This window comes from Gorilla gorilla, chromosome 4 (assembly GCF_029281585.2).
Source record: "Gorilla gorilla gorilla isolate KB3781 chromosome 4, NHGRI_mGorGor1-v2.1_pri, whole genome shotgun sequence".
NCBI lineage: Eukaryota > Metazoa > Chordata > Mammalia > Primates > Hominidae > Gorilla > Gorilla gorilla.
Window position 1 is genome coordinate 141,565,183 of NC_073228.2, and position 18,083 is coordinate 141,583,265.

Sequence of the window (18,083 nt, forward strand, 5' to 3'; positions counted from 1 at the left end):
GGAAGGTCCTACACAATGAACTAGTGATTTTGTGTGACTCCCATCACATCCATTTGACCTCTCTCAATAACAAGAATTCTAAAATAAAAACCACATGAAGGAAAAACAAGAGCAAAAATGGCAAGGATTCATGCCCTCCCCTACCCTCTAATTCCCCTATCTGTCCTTACTCTCTAGAAAACTGTTAAAATTATTCCCATAACCTCAGCTGGCTCAGTGCAGACTCCGGCCCCAGTGTACCTCAATCCCTTGGGGGACATCTGCTGAGTCCTTCCGTGGCAACTCCTGGGGCACTGAGTCAGGTACTGCATGTGATACAAAGATGACTAAGGTACCCTCACAGCCCTCAAGGCATCTGAGGGCAGTAGAGGAGATAAGGAATGGGCAAAAGCAAGTGATGCTGGAAAAAGAACAGTCTCTGAGCTCTGGGAGGGGCCCAGGCAGGGCTGGGGACACTGGGGAGCATGAGGTCACAACCACTCTCTGACCCTGCTAGGCACTGGGGCCCCAGGTCATGCCAACAACCCAGACCAACATGGGCACTGGGAAGACTCCCCCTTAGGAAAGGCTCCAGTCAACATTTATGACTACTACTAGGAGCAGTACTAGTAGTAATAACCATAATAATAGCAGCAATAACAACAGTATCTTACAGTAATGAACACTTCTTATATTCTAAGCATTTTTCATATATCATCCCATTTAATCCTCATAGCAACCTTACAAGGTAGATACTATACTACCATTACTCACCTTTTACAGATGAGAAAACTGAGCCATAGGGAGGTTCTTTTATTCGTCCTTTCAACAGCTATTTTTTTAGTGTCTACATGAACCTGATACCACTCCAGCAGCGACAAGCAGACAGACAAAATTCCTGTCTATCTACTTGTATACGGTACATACATTCTTGTGGGAGATAAATAACTTGCCCAGGGTTCTCAGCTTGTTTAAGTAGGGAAGTCAAAATTCAAACTGAGCCCCTCTGACTGTAGAAGTTATACTTGCAAACTTACAAGATGAAAGCTGCCTGTTACTTACACTCATCATTAATAGTAAAATATTACATTTCCTCTATTTTAAGGCGTATGTGTTTTTTACATGTTAATGTCTGAAATCTGGCTTCATTTTATAATATATGTTCAAAGAAATCTGTGGGCTGCATGCAGAGTAAGTCATAATTGCCGTTATGCTGTTAAGTGTGGATTTAGCGGAACACCAGTTACTTGATTACCAACCCAGTTGGGTTTTCTGCAACTGTTAACATTATATGCAGTTGAATTTTAACTTAAGATCCCTAATATTACTTCAAATACATTTTAAAATTCCACTATAAAACAGTATTGAAAGGAAAGGTTATTATGCATGCAAGAGATTGCTTATCACACACAATGTAATTAAAGGGCGTAGAAATCACTAAATCTCCTGGAGCAGACACAGAATTTTCAAAGCCTAAAGGACTAGCATTAAAATGAAAAACATCTAATTGTCAGAAGCTTCCAGCTATTTAACTTCCAGCAAGACATGATCAATTATGGAGAAATAAAACTATGAGGTTAGCCAAAGAGAAAATGTAGACCAAGCCCCGCTATTGTTTAATAAACCTCAAAATTACACTGCCAACCTTAAAGGTACTAAAGGGATCAAGATCATGAGTAATCTGCTTTATGAAAAGCAGCACATAATTCTGAAGTTACATATAAGTTCCAAGAAGCAAATATGAAATAGAACTTCATTAATGTGAAAAATACCTATACTCCAAACTCTGGCTATACAGAAAGAGCAACTCATATGTAAGCATATGAATTATTGAGCAACACTGCAAACAATTTTTAAGTGTATACATTTTAAGTGTATACATTAAGTGAAAAAAGTCATGTTTGTTTCTGGAAAGATATAATTAACTCAATGGCATATTTCACCATTATCAATGGCAAAATTGGTGCCATTATCATTATTAATGGTGCCTAAAAACAGATGATTGTGACAATTACAATGACAACTGCCATTTATTGAGTGCCTGCCAAACACTATATTTGGCGTTTTATATCCATTATCTCTAAGCCTCATGACAACTCTATAGAGGAGGGACTCAGAATTCCCATTTTAAATTTAAGGAAACTAAGGTTCAAAGAGACTAGTGACTTCTCAAGGTCATACAGCCAGAAAGCAGAGACTAGAACCAGGTTTGCCTGCGTCCAAAGCCCAAGTGGTTTCCAGGGCACTACAATGCCTCTCCCTATTAACAATCCACCCCTACTCCCCGCCAGACACAGCAAGCACAGATTAGCCTTCACGTGCAGAAAACTTTCTATGATCTCAAGAGCAAGATGGGCCAGCATGAATTCAAAGTAACAGAGTCCCCCAACTCTCAACCCACACATCCCAAGATTATTCAAATCCTGCTGTTTATATGAGTGCTTCCATTTTCTCACTCTACACTTAGAACATGCTCAGGGGGGCCCCAAATTGACCAACTGTCTCAACATTCACATAGCCAATCAACTGACTGGTTCATCCCTTCCAATTGTGCCTATCTGACAGCATAATCCAGAACAGACAGTAAACGTGCTTGGTAAGAAGGAAGGGCATCCTCTCAGTTTCTGACTTTAAGGCAGGAAGGGTCCTATGCACACATATGCATTCAAGGAAGCCGAGGCCTCCCTGAGCCTAAGGGAGAGTCCACTATATTGTGCCAGTCACCTTCTGGGAATCCATTGCTAATTTCAGGGAAGCCCACAGTTTTAACAAATGACTGTTTTTCTTCTTGATCAAACTTTTCCAGGATGGCAGGCAGGGGTTTGTGAATTTTACCCCATTCTCTGGACGTGTGAATACAATTTCATCTCAGATATAAAATCCTTTTCAATGTTTGTCCTGAAGTATTCCCTCAAGAAAGAGCCTCAAGCTTGGATGCAAAGAGTGAACTAAGACATTCAAAAAACATTTATTGAGCATCTCTGAGGATACAGAAAGGAATAAGATGTAGTCCCTAACATCAAGGAACTCAGCTGAATGTGGGAGGAGGATCAGCTCAGAACTAAATATGTACAATGAAAAGGAGAACAAGGTGAGTGTTATCCTGAAACACAGAGAAGGAAGGGATTAATTCCAGGTGCAGGGTAAATAATAAACTGGGCTAATACTGATTGAACACCTACTAGGTACCAAGGACTATACCAGGCATTTTACATATATTATCCCAATTAATTGCCCTATGGAATATGTTCTAATACTATTATCCTCACTTTACAAAATGAGGAAACACAGGAGAGGCAAAGTACCTCACCCAAGGTCACATAACTAATTTGTAAATACTGGAGCTGAGATTTGGACCTGCTGGCCAACACTGAAGCTTATGCTATTTTCACGATAGTAGACTACATCTACTGGCATAAAGAAATTTTTACTGGTAGAAGAGGAATCTGAATTTGCTTCCTCTTCTGTAATGCAGGGACAATAGTAATGTCTGCTTCACAGGGCTATGGTAGAGGTGGAATGAGCCCAAGAACATAAAGCACTTAGCATAGTGTTTGGCAAACTGTAAGTGTTCAGTAAATAGTGGCAGCTTTGTCATCATGATCATCACTGTTATTTCTTCTCTAAAGAGTCTAGAATGTAGCAGTCATGAGCCAGAAAGCCTTTTTATAATTTTTATTTTTAAAGGGATTAAAAAAAAAAAAGCTGTTGTTTTTCTCTGAAAGAAAAGAAAAGATTGGCCAGGCATGGTGGCTCACACCTGTCATCCCAGCATTTTGGGAGGCTGAGGCGGGCAGACTGCCTGAGGTCAGGAGTTCAAGACCAGTCTGGTCAACATGGTGAAACCCTGTCTCTACTGAAAATACAAAAAATTAGCTGGGCGTGGTGGCGGGTGCCTATAATCCCAGCTACTCAGGAGGCTGAGGCAGGGGAATCACTTGAACCTGGGAGGCGGAGGTTGCAGTGAGCCGAGATCACACCATCGCACTCCAGCCTGGCCGACAGAGCGAGACTCCATCTCAAAAAAAAAAGAAAAGTAAGGATCTCACCAAACCACAAGTCCTTCCCATGACCACCTGACGAGTGAGGTTCCCGTTTCCCCAGTGAGCCATGTCATACCTTCTCTTCTGAAGAAACAGTCAGCTTGTCGCTGGATATCAAGCTGCACACCTGGTCCAGACTCAGGCTAAGAAATTCTTCTCCTAGCATCACCTCTGGAAAGTGCTGCTCTGTTCCAAAAAAAAAAAAAGAAGTTAAGAAAACAAAGTTGTAACACACTTCTGCCCTTCCATGACAATCTGTGGGATTCACAGTAGAGTCCTGGAGCAGGCCAGGGGGACCATGGAGGGAAAGGGAGTGAAACAAAGACAGAGACATCATGGCTGGAGGGAAATTTGCCTTTTAATTCAGCAGTGATGGCATCACCCACTATGATCCTCTGTCCTGAACATCAACACAGATGAAAATGGGGCAGACAGATCTGAGTTTGTATTTTTTCCATGCTCCATGAGATTAGTAATAGCATTGCAGAAAAGCCTCACTGGGACCTGCCTCCATAATTGAGCTTATTTCCCCTCAGAGTGCAAGCTGGTAGAGTTGCAGACAGTGCACCCTGAAGCTCAGCCAAACAAAAATGGGTCAGAACTGCTGTGTGTCTGAGAGGTCTCTGGGGGTTCTTACAGGAAGTCAACATTAGAAGGTCAGTAGATGGGATCATCCTTTCTTGCCCAAAGTCAAGCCTACTATTGTGAGTCTCTGGTTCATGAGGAGGCCCAACTAAGCATTCATCCAGATGTAGTGGCAACAAGGTGACCCTACTACCCCTAGGAACAGTTCACAGAGCCAGGCCTATGGAACTGTAAGACAGAGGGAAATTTAGTGACAACTAGAATAAGATAAAACCCACAGGCCTAAGATCCACAAAAGGGAAATGCCAGGGACAATTCCTACCTTGACATTTTTCCAGGCCATCATCCTGCTATTAGAGAATTATATTCACTGAAATGTTATCTACTTCAGAAAGAAGGAGCCTAGGTTCAAATCCTGGCTTTGCCATTTATGATTATGTTTTTGGACCAATGGCATCATTGCTATGTTGCCCAGGCTGGTCGTGATCTCCTAGGCTCAAGTGATCCTCCTGCCTCGGCCTCCTGAATAGCTGGGACTATAGACACAAGCCACTGCACCTGACTTCATCAACTTCATAAAAATCAAACAAAGAATTTAAGATTTAAATCATTTCTTGTGAAAATCATTTTTAACTTTTTATATTGAAATAATTTCAGACCCAAATAATTCTCAAATTTCTACCTTCATCCAGATTCCCTAAACGTTAACAGTTTACTCTCAAATATTGAGTTATAAACAATATTTTCCATCTTCCACTGGACAAAAAGGGCTCCCCACTTGCTCTACACCAGCCTATTGATATTACTATGGTCACAACTAAAGGTTGTCCATCTTGAAACTCAGGAATGTTTACACATAACAAGACAAATCTGAAAGTCAGTTTTTTTACGAAGGGAACCAACTGTCAACATCAACATGGTAAGAAGCTGGTCTTTGCTTCTCTGTATATCAAAACAAAAAAAGCCTTTAGTTTTTAAGTTAAACATTCAAAAAACCTTCTTAACTATGGAAATATTTAAGACTAGATAGTACTATTTTTTAAGTGTTCATTGCTAAAGATCTTAAAATAAAAGCAAGAGAGCAATCTTCTTTGGATGGTAAGAATTTATTCTTGGGCTGGAAGCTGGGAAAGTACTGGATTCTCCCTCTATTCCCTTTCTGATCCAAGAAGTCTTTGGACCACAGTCCCCTGTCAATTGGTAACACCCAAGAAACAGCAGATAGAAAAAGCAGTCACCACACAAGCCACCACACCATGAGCAAGCACAGGACATTGAGGCTCTCTGGACCAGCCACAGCTGAGCTCAGCAGGACCACACGGTTCTCAGGAGAGTCCTGCAAACCAGCACCAACATTTCTGGCCCAGAGCCACATCTGGCCTTCCCACATGTATCGTTGGCTGACCAAAAACCTGACAGCCGGAGAAGGGAAAAGAACAAGAGGAGGTAAGAAAGTAAAATTCTATGCTGTGAAATAAAAATTTCCTTAGAGCTCGTAAGACTGTAGATAGGCTTAGATTTTGAAAGGGAAGATAAATGAAGTGCAGTAATATACATTCTAGGTGATGTGGGGAACAAATTAGAAATCCTTAGAGATAAATCAAGACAAAAAGTAGTCAGCACCCCACCTCCATCTCTCTGTCCCTCCCCTACTGCAGGGTTTGAATCTAAACCCCTTCTTTCTGAAGTGGGCTGCTTCTCTGCCCATCTGGAACCTTCCACTGAAATCCCATTCAGAAGTCCTCCCAGGAAGCAGTATCTGGTGGGGAAGGGGCAACAAGAGAAATAGCAGGCAGCAGCTTCTCACCCAGGGCTGGCACCCAGGGATCTGTGAGGTTTGTAGGGCATAAGCAGAAAGAGACAAAGAAAGCAATCAAAGAGGAAAATGCCTTCCCGTTTCCATTTAGTCTGAGGAGACGGGGTAACCCCCAAAGTCTCTGAACTAGGGTCCCCTCTCTGTTAGCAACACTCAAGAAACAACAGGATAGAAAAGACAGGAACAGGATGCTCCAGCTAACTCCATTTCCTGGGAAACAGGATTTCCCCAGAAGACTTTGTATTCCAGTCAGCCCTCTCCACAGCTGCTTCCTGGAAAGAACCCACTTTGCTCCCAGAAGATACCTTCCTGAATCATCTTCTATTCTGAACAATTATTTGGGGTTTTTTGTTTTGTTTTGTTTTGCTTTTAACGTATTAATGGAGAACGTAGTAAAGAGCCTTGGCTAAGGGTCAGAAGACCTGGGTTCACGTCTTATAGTCACTTCTTCCCAGGCTTTGCCATCCATTTTATGGAAGGCATGCTCATCCATAAAAGGCAATCATAATACCTGACATAGGTCTCTAGATTGTTGTGCAGCCCAAAGATAATAATATATATTAGTTCATTTTGACAGCTTTAAGAAACTCTTTAGAAATGAAGGACAAATATTACCAGCCTGTGTTCCCACTTTCCAAAGTCCAGTTCTGTGAGCAGCAACACTTTTTCTTTTTTTTTTTGAGACAGAGTTTTGCTATTTACCCAGGGTGGAGTGCAATGGCGCGATCTCAGCTCACTGCAACCTCTGCCTCCCGGGTTCAAGTGATTCTCCTGCCTCAGTCTCCCAAGTAGCTGAGATTACAGGCGTCCACTACCACGCCCAGCTTATCTTTTGTATTTTTAGTAGAGACGGGGTTTCACCATGTTGGTCAGGCTGGTCTCGAACTCCTGACCTCAGATGATCCACCCGCCTCAGTCTCCCAAAATGCTGGGATTACAGGTGTGAGCCACTGCGGCCAGCAGCACCACTCTTTAATAGAGAAGATTTTCTATATCAAGATATCCCTTGGGGCCAGGCACAGTGGCTCATACCTATAATTCTAACACTTTAGAAGGCTGTGCAGGAAGATCATTTGAGGTCAGGGGTTCAAGACCAGCCTGGTCAATAAAGTGAGGCTCCTCTCTATTTAAAAAAAAAAATGTTAAGACATCCTTTGGGACTGCAGATCCTATGGGCAAGTCTGTGGACCTGCAAGATCTTAGAGAACAAATTTAATTCTATCGAATTCAACAAACTGTCCAGTGATATAGGTTATTCAGTTCCTTGAGGCTGCAGGTTTCCCATATATTAAGTGGAAATAATAATAGTACATAAGGTGATATGGGCATTAAATAAAGAAATAGATGTGACTCACATTTACTGAGTCCATTGCAGGTGCTAGACAACTCTTAATGTATGATGTATCAAATGCAGCATTTCTTCAAAAATGAAGAAACCAGAACTGATGTCTACAAGGACCCTACTGCCTCACAAGCAAGACAAGACAAGGCACCAATAACTCCATCCCAAAGTCCACCTCTCACATGACTGAGAGAGGTACTTTCAGTACAAACAAAGGCAGGGAACAGGAAAATTCAGAGCATGTGTAAAGAACAGTAATAGTGAAGTCTAGCTAGAACCTAGGTGATGTCTTCATTCATCCAACAAAGGTTTGCTGAGCACTCCCTAAGTATGAGGAGCTCTGCAGGCTCTTGGAGATGCAATGGAGAGGCAGACAAGGCTAGATCCTGGGGGAGGGATGCATGTGCCGGGGGCATAGTACCTTTTAACCATGGGTTAAAAGAGAGTTATTATTGGAGAGTTAGCCCTTGAAGGGTAACTCTCCAATAATAACTAACTTTTCTTATCGTTTCGCTTCTTTTTCTTAAAGAGGGGTGGACACAGAGAAAAATAAGTCAGTTAATTAAGAGTTCTGGTTAAGAGTCCTAATTAGCCAGGTTTTACTATAAGTAACAAATATTGTTTAAGTTCCATGTCCTGATTGGTAAAACACAATGAGTATGTTCCTGTCCATGTGGATGGGAAATTATGGAGAAGAGGAAGAGGCACCATATAACTTTCAGTCTTTTCCCCATCAAGCAACACAAACATATCTTCCCAACGTTAAAAGGATAATAAAATGTGGGTGATATATTCCCAGGCAAGGGCTTTCTCTGGGGGTACAGTTGGGTCTCGGAGAAAGTTGAGGCCATTTCCTAATATTAGCTAACACCATTCTAAGCATTTTACATATATTATGTCTCTCAATCCCCGCAAAAGCCCTACTAAAGTGAGTATCAACATCCCCATTTTACAGATGGAGAAACAGAAGCCCAGAAACTCTAAGACATGTGCTTAGGTTTACAGAATAGTAAACCTGGTAGAGCCAGGTTTTGAACCAAGACTGCCCAATTATAATAACAAATATTCTGATGAGTATCTTAGGTACCAAGATAAACACCAATCCTGAGCAGTCCACTGGGGTAAAATTCAACACAGACATCAGAAAACCTTAAGAATCCCTCTCAGGGGTGCTGGACATAGAGAGAGACAGAGAGAGGCATAGACAGAGGATATGCATCTAAAAACCTTTCTTTGGGGAAAAAAGAGAATAATCTTAGTCCCTAAATTCCTAACTTCTTGGCATTTTGGAGTCAGTTCTAGGTTCAAATCTCAGACCTAACCCCAGAATTAAGATATTTCCCTAATCCCCCCATCCACTAGGCTAGAGGAAGTGATAGTCTTTGGGGTTCCCAAAGCCCCCCAAACAAGATATAACAATCATATCCCTAATCACCCTGCTTTATTACATGAATATTTCTATTCTATTCGGACTGGGAGCCCCATGAGGTCAGGGATCAAGTCTGTGTTATTTGAAGCCGAATCCTCAGTCTCCAGCATAATATCTGTATATACTGAGCTCTAAAATTATTACTGCACTTTCCTGACTGTTCTTCAAGACTGCCTAGGGTTCAGGCAACCTCTCAAGCTAGCCCCAGGACTATTCTTCTCTCTTCATGGAATGAAATAAACCTAAACCTTTGATCTGGTTCATCTAACCTACAAGCTCAGAACAAATGGAATGATGACCCATCTGTGACTTCCTTGACTTTGCGGGGATTGAGAGACATAATACATGTAAAATGCTTAGAATGGTGTTAGCTAGTATTAGGAAATGGCCTCAACTTTCTCCGAGACCCAACTGTATCCCCAGAGAAAGCCCTTGCCTGGGAATGTATCACCCAAATTTTATCATCCTTTTAACATTGGGAAGATATGTTTGTGTTGCTTGGTGGGAAAAGACTGAAAGTTATATGATGCCTCTTCCTCTTCTCCATAATTTCCCATCCACACGGACGGGAACATACTCATTGTGTTTTACCAATCAGAGATGAAATAAACCCCATAAGCCCCATAATTCCCAGGGCCAGCAGCCCCAGGGAACAGGTGTGAGTGCCTCTGAACTGAACCACAGGTCACACCCTCAGGAGAGACTGGCTGACACAGGTGGACACACAAACAAAATGGAAACATTTTGGCAGGGTGAAAAAACAAAACCACAGAACTGCCTTAAAACTCTCTCTTCTGCCCCTTATTACTCTATTTTTAGAGGTCAGAGGCAAGCTTCCTTGAATCAATATTTAGCTGTCCAGGCTTACAGTTTCTCTGCTCTAGGGAAAAGGCTCAGTTCCCACAGGGAAGTAACAGAGACCCACCTTGACCTCTTCTCAGAAGGGTCATGACCACCAGCCCTCAGACTCTAAATATTACTACCTCCACACTCCCTGGGAAGGCAGGAAATAAGCTCTCTTTCCATGTTGCCTTACTCCAGAAATATTATGTGTTGTCCTCTCCCTCTCTTTCTCTCTCTCTCTCTCTAGCTCTCTTTCTCTCTCTCTCTCTCACACACACACACATGCATGCACACAAACACACACATACACACAGCCAAGGGCCATAATAGTGCTATTGATTCAACAGTGAGGTTCCCTATAACCCAGAAAATGGAACAAGTGAAGTTTCCTAAAATCCTAACAAAGAGCAAGCAATGAAACCTATCTGTGTCTGCACGACTGCCTCATTTGCCACCTTCAGATTAGATGCAGAAAATCCAAGAGAGGCAGGAGTGAGGCAACCATCATGGAAAATAGGCTAGGCTGGTCTGGGTGGGTGGGAAATAAGTAGCGGGGCTTAGGACACAGACCTCTGCAGTCAGCTGGCCTCACTCTGGCACTGCCACTTATAAGCTGTTAATATATGATCTTGGACAAGTTACTAAACTTCTCTGGGGTTACAGTTTCTTCACCTATAAGCTGAGAAAATAATAACTCTTATACTTAAATGAACAAAATGAGGCCATGCCTATGAATCATGTAGCACCATTCCTGGCACCTAGCAAGTATTCAAAAATGATAGAAATGCCCATCATTATGATCATCATTATTTCATGGTGACAAGTTAGGAGCAGCAATTTTAGAAGAGGACTCTCACTGAGTCAGAGATTTATGTTTTTTAATGATTTTCCAAATTTTTCTGCTGCCTTAATTTAATTACTTCATTCCGTGATCTCAAATGACTCAATCAATCAAAAAAAGGCCATTTCTCTCCATAAGCACGTGAAATCCAATGGCTTTTCCATCCCATGGCTGGAGGTTTTCGCTTAGCTTTGGCAGACTGATGTAAACAACATGTCCAAAGAATTTTAATTGCTATTTCATTAATGAAGTCCCATTAACATCCCTCCCAAACAGCTCTGCTGATGGCCCAGTGTACGGCTGTCCAATTACCAAACAACAAAGTCCCCATAACCCTAGGCCCTGGCCTCTGAGGTTAAAGATTAAGCAGTCCCTGGAAATAACAATAATGAGGTATAAGAAACAGGCTGTGAAAGACACTGGGGTCCATTTCCCAGCTACTAGCTGCCCAGGAAGACTGTGATGCCATTAGCTAAGGCAAGAGTCTGAGCAGTCAGCTTCTAAATGCGGGACCTACCCTCCCTACCCCAGAATAACATATATCATAGCAAAGATCTGGGGAACTTCCCTGAGGGGGAAACTGAATCCAGAGGAAGCAGGAGGGACTGCCACAGCAGGAAGAGACAGGGCCCTTCCAAACAGGAAACCAAATAGGCAGCTGGACATAGAGATGATGCTTCAGCCCCCAAAAAGTTGTGCTCTCGCTGGAAAAGCCGAGGACCTATCAGAAGGCAAGACTGGCTTTAAAATAAAGTCACATTTGTTTAGACAGCAAGTTGGCAAAATCTATCAAACAACTTTTTAATGTACCTTCTCTTTGATCCAACAACTATGCTACTAAGATTGTACCCTACAGGTATACTAGCAAGTGTACTCCAAAATATTATGTACAAGAATTCTCATGGAAGCATTTTAAATAAAAAAACTGGAAACATTAATGTCCATCTAACAGAAGACTGGTTAAATAAATTATACTCCATCCATGAGATGCAGCAGACTAAAAGAATAAGATATAGCCATACACAAGGGTGTGGAAATAATTGCAAGATTTGTATTGTCAAACAAAAGTACAACGAGTACAGAGTGCTTTCTGTTGTGTAAGTTAAAAAGCATAATATATAAATTCTGTAAGGATACCAAGGATCTCCCCACTTTAGAGAGACAGCCTGGGAGAAGACTGGCTTTGCATTTTATACCTCTATGTACTGCTTGCATTTTATACCTCTATGTACTGCTTGCATTTTTTGGTCATGAGTATAAATTGCTTTTATTGAATATATTACCTAAATTTTTCAAAAAATGGTCTAGAAATGTATCTGCTAACATGGAAAGATATTCAGAATATACTGCTAAGAATGTTTTTTTAAGAGATGGGGTGTCTTGCTATGTTACCCAGGCTGGATTCAAATTCCGTGGCTCAAGCTACGCATGAAAGCTTGAGCTATCAACCTCAACCTCCCAAGTAGCTGGGACTATAGGCACCTGCTACTGTACCTGGCTAAAATGTTTTTTAAGCTGGAAAGCATACATATACAATGAAAAAGATTTGGAAGGATATACATCAAGGTGCTGCCAGCAGTTCTCTCTGGGTAGAATTGTGGTATAATTCTTTCCACCCATGTGCTTTTTCTGTAATAGTCAGGGATGAGTTTTTATTAAAATAGCAATAATAACAACAACAATAACAACAGAAAAAGAAAGCTTTTTAGAGAAGGAAAAGAAACAGAATTCAGCAGCTAAACTGGAATCTACAGACAAGTGAAGGCAAAGCAAAGCTAGCCAGAAACTGGGAAGAGTAGGGGAGGCTGGACAGGACATACCTGCCTGCACTATACATCTAGATAAAGAGAAAACAAAACCAGAAGTCCCGGAAATCCTTCCTCCCCAAAAGTGCATGTGGTCTGCAGCAGCAGTGACCTGAGGATTCCTGTCTCTCCTGCCTGGACCCAACTCTGAAGCTCCCTCACTGCAGATGATGAGGCTGGCAGGGAGGCTCCACAGCACAGCCCCTGTGGTGTCTACTTCCATAGAATGCTCTCCTCCCCATTCCCCCTGTTCCCCAGATCATCCTGGAAACAGGATAGGATGTGCTACTCCCATGATAGAGAGGAGAAAATAGGCTCAGGATTACTCAGCTCCAAAGTGTTAGCTGGTCTGATTCCTAGTTCTGATCTGGAAGGTCTCCTTGTAGTTTGTTGGCATGAAATACCTTCTAACTCAAGGCCTTGGTCCAGGGAGACCTGTGACCACAGAGACCAATGCTTTCCCTTGTGTGTGACCCTAGTGGGTGCCTGCACCCCTGCACTTACAGTAGAGTGAGGTCACAGGTCTGTCTCAAGAGGCAGCGATGGCAGAGAACCCCAGGCTCCATCTAAAGTCAGGGGTACAAGGAAAAAAGCAGGCCCACGTCAGTGGGTGGGTTCAAGGGAGTAAGCATGGATAATCATTTTCTACTTCTCCTCTAAATACTTCACAATCTAACCTTCATTCCCTTCTTCTAACATCTTTGCATCATGGCCTTATCTTCTGCATTATACTACTTTAAAAATATTACCTCCCTAGTGTGCAGAGCATAGTGGGCTGCAGAGAAAGCCACCCAGAAGAGGATCACAGGCACCACAGAAGGCCTGCATAACAGGGAGGAGACTCTCAGCCTGAAGATCATGCTGACCCAGCCAGGAAAAGTAGGAGGGCCTGCTCACTCATTCAGTGAGGGAACAGGCTCCATGTGTCTGGGAGGAAGTCACCCCACAGGGAAGAGAAGAAGACACCCACATGGCGCTTCCTCTATCCCAAGATGATGACATACCCTGTGTCTAGCGGACAGTTGGATGTCTGTCTACACTGTCTGGTTCTTGGGATTTGGTGACTACATTGCACAGGCTTCCAGGAACATGCTTTCAATGGAAAATGCCAACTCTAGCCACATGCACTCCTCAGTTACTGATTCACAGGGCATCCTTATGTCCAAACTGGGCCTAGAAGCTGTAGAATGTAATAAACATTGGCTCTGGAGTCAGCACCGTCTGGGCTTGAATCCTGCCTTCTGTCCCTTCTGTCACTATGTGACCTCAACAAATTACTTCACCTCTCTGTGCCCTGGTTTCCTCAGCTATCATATGCATTAAATGGGATGTTGCCAATAAAATGCTTAGCACAGGGTATGACCCAAAGGGAGAGCTCAATAAACACTAGCTAAGAATAATTCATCAGGATGTCTGCATACACAGACCCATAATGCGGACAGAACTCAATCACTATGACAGCAACAGGACCAAGGAGCACCAGAAAGACGGATGTGTTCCCAGCTGCATCTGCTGCACTCTCCCACAGATGAGTCTCATCGTCAGATAGTGAAAGGGGCAAAGGAGAAAACACAAACGTTGAAAGTTGGGAAAAGCCAGGCCGGAAGGGCCTGGGAGCCCTAATAAAGGTGGGGATTCACATTAGAGAAATGCACATCAAAACTACCAAGTGATACCATCTCATACCAGTCAGGATGGCTATTATTAAAAAGTCAAAAAACAACAGATGCTGGCAAGGTTGCAGAGAAGAGGGAATGCTTATATACTGCTGGTGGGAATGTAAATTAATTCAGCTACTGTGGAAAACAGTCTGGAGATTTCTCAAAGAACTAAAAATAGAACCACCATTTGACCCAGCAACCCCATTAATGGGTATATACCCAAAGGAGAATAAATTGTTCTACCAAAAGACACATGCACACATATGTTCATTAAGCACTATTCACAATAGCAAAGACATGCAATCAATCTAGGTGCCCATCCACAATAGATTGGATAAAGAAAATGCGGTACACCATGGAATACTACGCAGCCATAAAAAAGAACAAAATCATGTCCTTTGCAGTAACATGGACACAGCTGGAGGCCATTATCCTAAGTTAATTAACACAGAAACAGAACACCAAATATCACGTGTTTTCACTTGTAAGTGGGCTAAACCCTGGGTGCCTATGGACATAAAGATGGGAAAAACAGACACTGGGGACTCCAAAGGGAGTGGGGGCAAGGGCTGATAAATTTCCTATTGGGTACTATGTTCACCATCTGAGTAATGGGATCAACAGAAGCCAAAACTCAGCATCACACAATATACAAACGTAACAAACCTGCATATGTACCTCTTGAATCTAGAATGTAATTTTAAATTTTAAAAAAGGTGAGGATTCAGTATACTCCCCAAACCTCAGACAACTGTATCAGCCAATTAGGGTGGGATATGTGCTAGGTGTGCACACACATGCATCACACACTATGTGGAAGGAGAAGGCTGGTAAGAGGAGACACAGAAGAAGGAGACAGAATTTCTGACATCTAAGCACTCTCCCTTTGCCACTGCACTAGCAAACGTTTGTGAAAAGAATCTGCAGGCCAGGCACAGTGGCTAACGCCTGTAATCCCAGCACTTTGGGAGGCTGAGGCAGGCGGATCACAAGGTCAGGAGATCGAGACCATCTTGGCTAACACGGTGAAACCCCATCTCTACTAAAAATACAAAAAATTAGCCGGGCGTGGTGGCAGGCGCCTGTAGTCCCAGCTACTAGGGAGGCTGAGGCAGGAGAATGGCGTGAACCCAGGAGGCGGAGCTTGCAGTGAGCCAAGATTGCGCCACTGCACTCCAGCCCAGGCGACAGAGCGAGACTCCGTCTCAAAAAAAAAAAAAAAAATCTGCAGAGAAAATGCTTGCCTTAGCACATCCATCCATCTAGAAAGTGACCTCTTCAAAGGCTTCACTGGGAGCCCTCCCCAGGAAGAGAAAGGGCTCCCTAAGCGAAGGTGGAAAGGCAGTGGAGAATATGCAGGCAAAAGAGAGCATAGGAACGGCAGAGAAGCAGAAGGGTCAAGGTTCAGAGCCAGAAAGAACAGCAGGACTCAGAATTGAGGCTACTGGGTAATGTCCTTCACAAAAATCATCATATCAAGACTATCTTTACAAGTCTTCAGAAAGAAGACTTGTTTGTGCCTTCAGAAACAGGCTGCAGGGAAACATGAGAGTCTCTGCAGGCTCCTGGGGTCAGGGACTTAATCAGAGAGAAAAAGCATGCCAAGAAATGGAGCAAATGCTTGTTGCTTTGTTGACCAAGAGGCTAACACAGCACAGATAGCTAGCTGGCAGGTGGGCAGCCAGTAGGTCCTCAGCTAATTTCCAGACACTGGCCAAACAGGAGACACTGAACAGAATAGCAGCCATGACAGTGCTTGAGCAGGGGGAAGAAGGAGGTGTTTTATTGCAAGGGAAGAAGGTGGCCATGACTGAATTTATCAAGTTAAATGATCAGACCTATTTCCTAGTCATTCACCATCTTTCTTCAGGCTGGAACAAGTGGCAATGAAGATTTCTTTCCAGCTAGCTAAATAAACATAATGGTCTGAATATAAATGTTCATTTCTACTCCCTCCCAAAACCCCATTAAAATAATAGAATGACAAGCTCTAGTGCAGAGAACGTCTCCAAGAAAAATAAGTGAACCAACAGATTATCTGATGTATTGAGGACTGTTCTAACAAGGATTAGTGGTAGAACCATACACTATGCAAGAGAAAAAGACAATTATTAACTGCCCTTCTTATTAAAGTTTTCTGATTAAAAAAACACTATAATTATAATAGATGGCTTAGTTCAGTTGTGGAAATGGTATTTGGACAATAAAGAGGGGGATGGCTGCATGTGTATAAAGGGAAAGTCTGCAAAAGCTCAATCTTATTCTTCTGGAGAAGTCAACAAATAATATCTAAAACTAATCAAAAAATAGCAGTTGCACATATTATTTTGATAAATGGAAGTGAGTAGCAGATGAAGTAGCTTTTAGCTGGATCAGAACCTGCATTTTAATTCCTTAAGGATTGAAAATGAGTGGCTCTGGAGCACAAGACTCAGTGTGGAAAGGTGGAGCAGGGTATTCCTCATCATTATAAGCCCTGCAATAGTATGTGACTTTTTTTTTTTTTTTTAGATGGAGTCTCGCTCTGTCACCCAGGCTGGAGTGCAGTGGCGAAATCTCGGCTCACTGCAAGCTCCGCCTCCCGGATTCACACCATTCTCCTGCCTCAGCCTCCCAAGTAGCTGGGACTACAGGCGCCCGCCACCAAGCCCAGCTAATTTTTTTTTTTTTTTTGTATTTTTAATAGAGACGGGGGTTTCACCGTGTTAGCCAGGATAGTCTCGATCTCCTGACCTCATGACCCGCCCGCCTCAGCCTCCCAAAGTGCTGGGATTACAGGCGTGAGCCACTGCCCCCAGCTAGTACGTGACTTTTAAAAGAATGTTCATGGAACGCTCAGATAAAAACAAAGGTTTTCTTAACAATAATAAGACGTAGCTCAAGACCTAGCTCAGTTTACTCTCCCCACTCCCCAAGTCTTCTTGGATCTCCTTCCTCTACTCTAGTGAAAATTACTGTCTGTACCATCCCCTTGGCAATTAATCATTTTCCACTTGGCAATGAGCTAAACTGTCCTATCATTAATTATCTTTCCACCTGTATCCCTAACTAAATCATAGCTGCTTCACAGCAGAGACCACTTCTCATAATCTTTGAGGAGTCTGCAGAAGACCAGGTGATTAGATCCACAAACTCGGAGGAGGTGCAGCAGTCCGGCTCCCCCTTACCTGCGTAGGCATTGGCCTGCTGCAGAAGGTCAGTGCAGGTGTGTACATCTGCAAACGCACGGATGCCCAGGCAATTGGTGGGATGCAACTGAGACTGCAGGAAGTCACAGCAGTTCTGCCGAACATCCATGAGCTGCAGCAAGCTGGCTGCCGGGAGCAGCACCTGCAAGAGAAGGTGACATTCTCAGATATTGGATCCCACTGGCAGAGACTCATCTGCCTTTTCCTATCATATCACTCCCATGCTCAAGATCTTTTCATGGCTCTCCACTGCCCGCCCAGTAAGTCCAAACTTCCTAGCCTGCTTTCCAGCCTTATTTCCCACTACTCTGCCCTTCACGGACCCTAAACACCAGCAGATTCTCTGTATCCCTACAGCCATGCTTCCCAGTCTTTAATCCCTGGGGATCTTATTAAAAATGCAGATTCTAATTCATTAGGTCTAGGATGGGATCTGAGAGCCTGCATTTCTAATAAGAAACCAAGTGATGCTTGCAGTTGCTGGTCCACAAACCACACTTTGAGTAACAAAACTCTACACACACACACACACACAAACACACACACACAAT

At 42.9% G+C, this 18,083-nt stretch overlaps 1 protein-coding gene across 4 annotated transcripts in view; it reads right to left on the bottom strand.

Annotated features, from left to right (window-relative positions):
* The window catches only part of KLHL3 (kelch like family member 3), a 276,374-nt gene that overhangs the window by 57,848 nt on the left and 200,443 nt on the right, over positions 1-18,083 (bottom strand). For all 4 annotated transcript variants that reach the window (XM_055389111.2, XM_004042559.5, XM_063706795.1 and 1 more), the window contains 2 exons: positions 17,512-17,674; positions 4,099-4,208 (listed from right to left, as the gene is read on the bottom strand). In XM_055389111.2, coding sequence (XP_055245086.1) covers positions 4,099-4,208; positions 17,512-17,674 — 273 coding nt within the window. The remainder of the gene's footprint in view (positions 1-4,098; positions 4,209-17,511; positions 17,675-18,083) is intronic.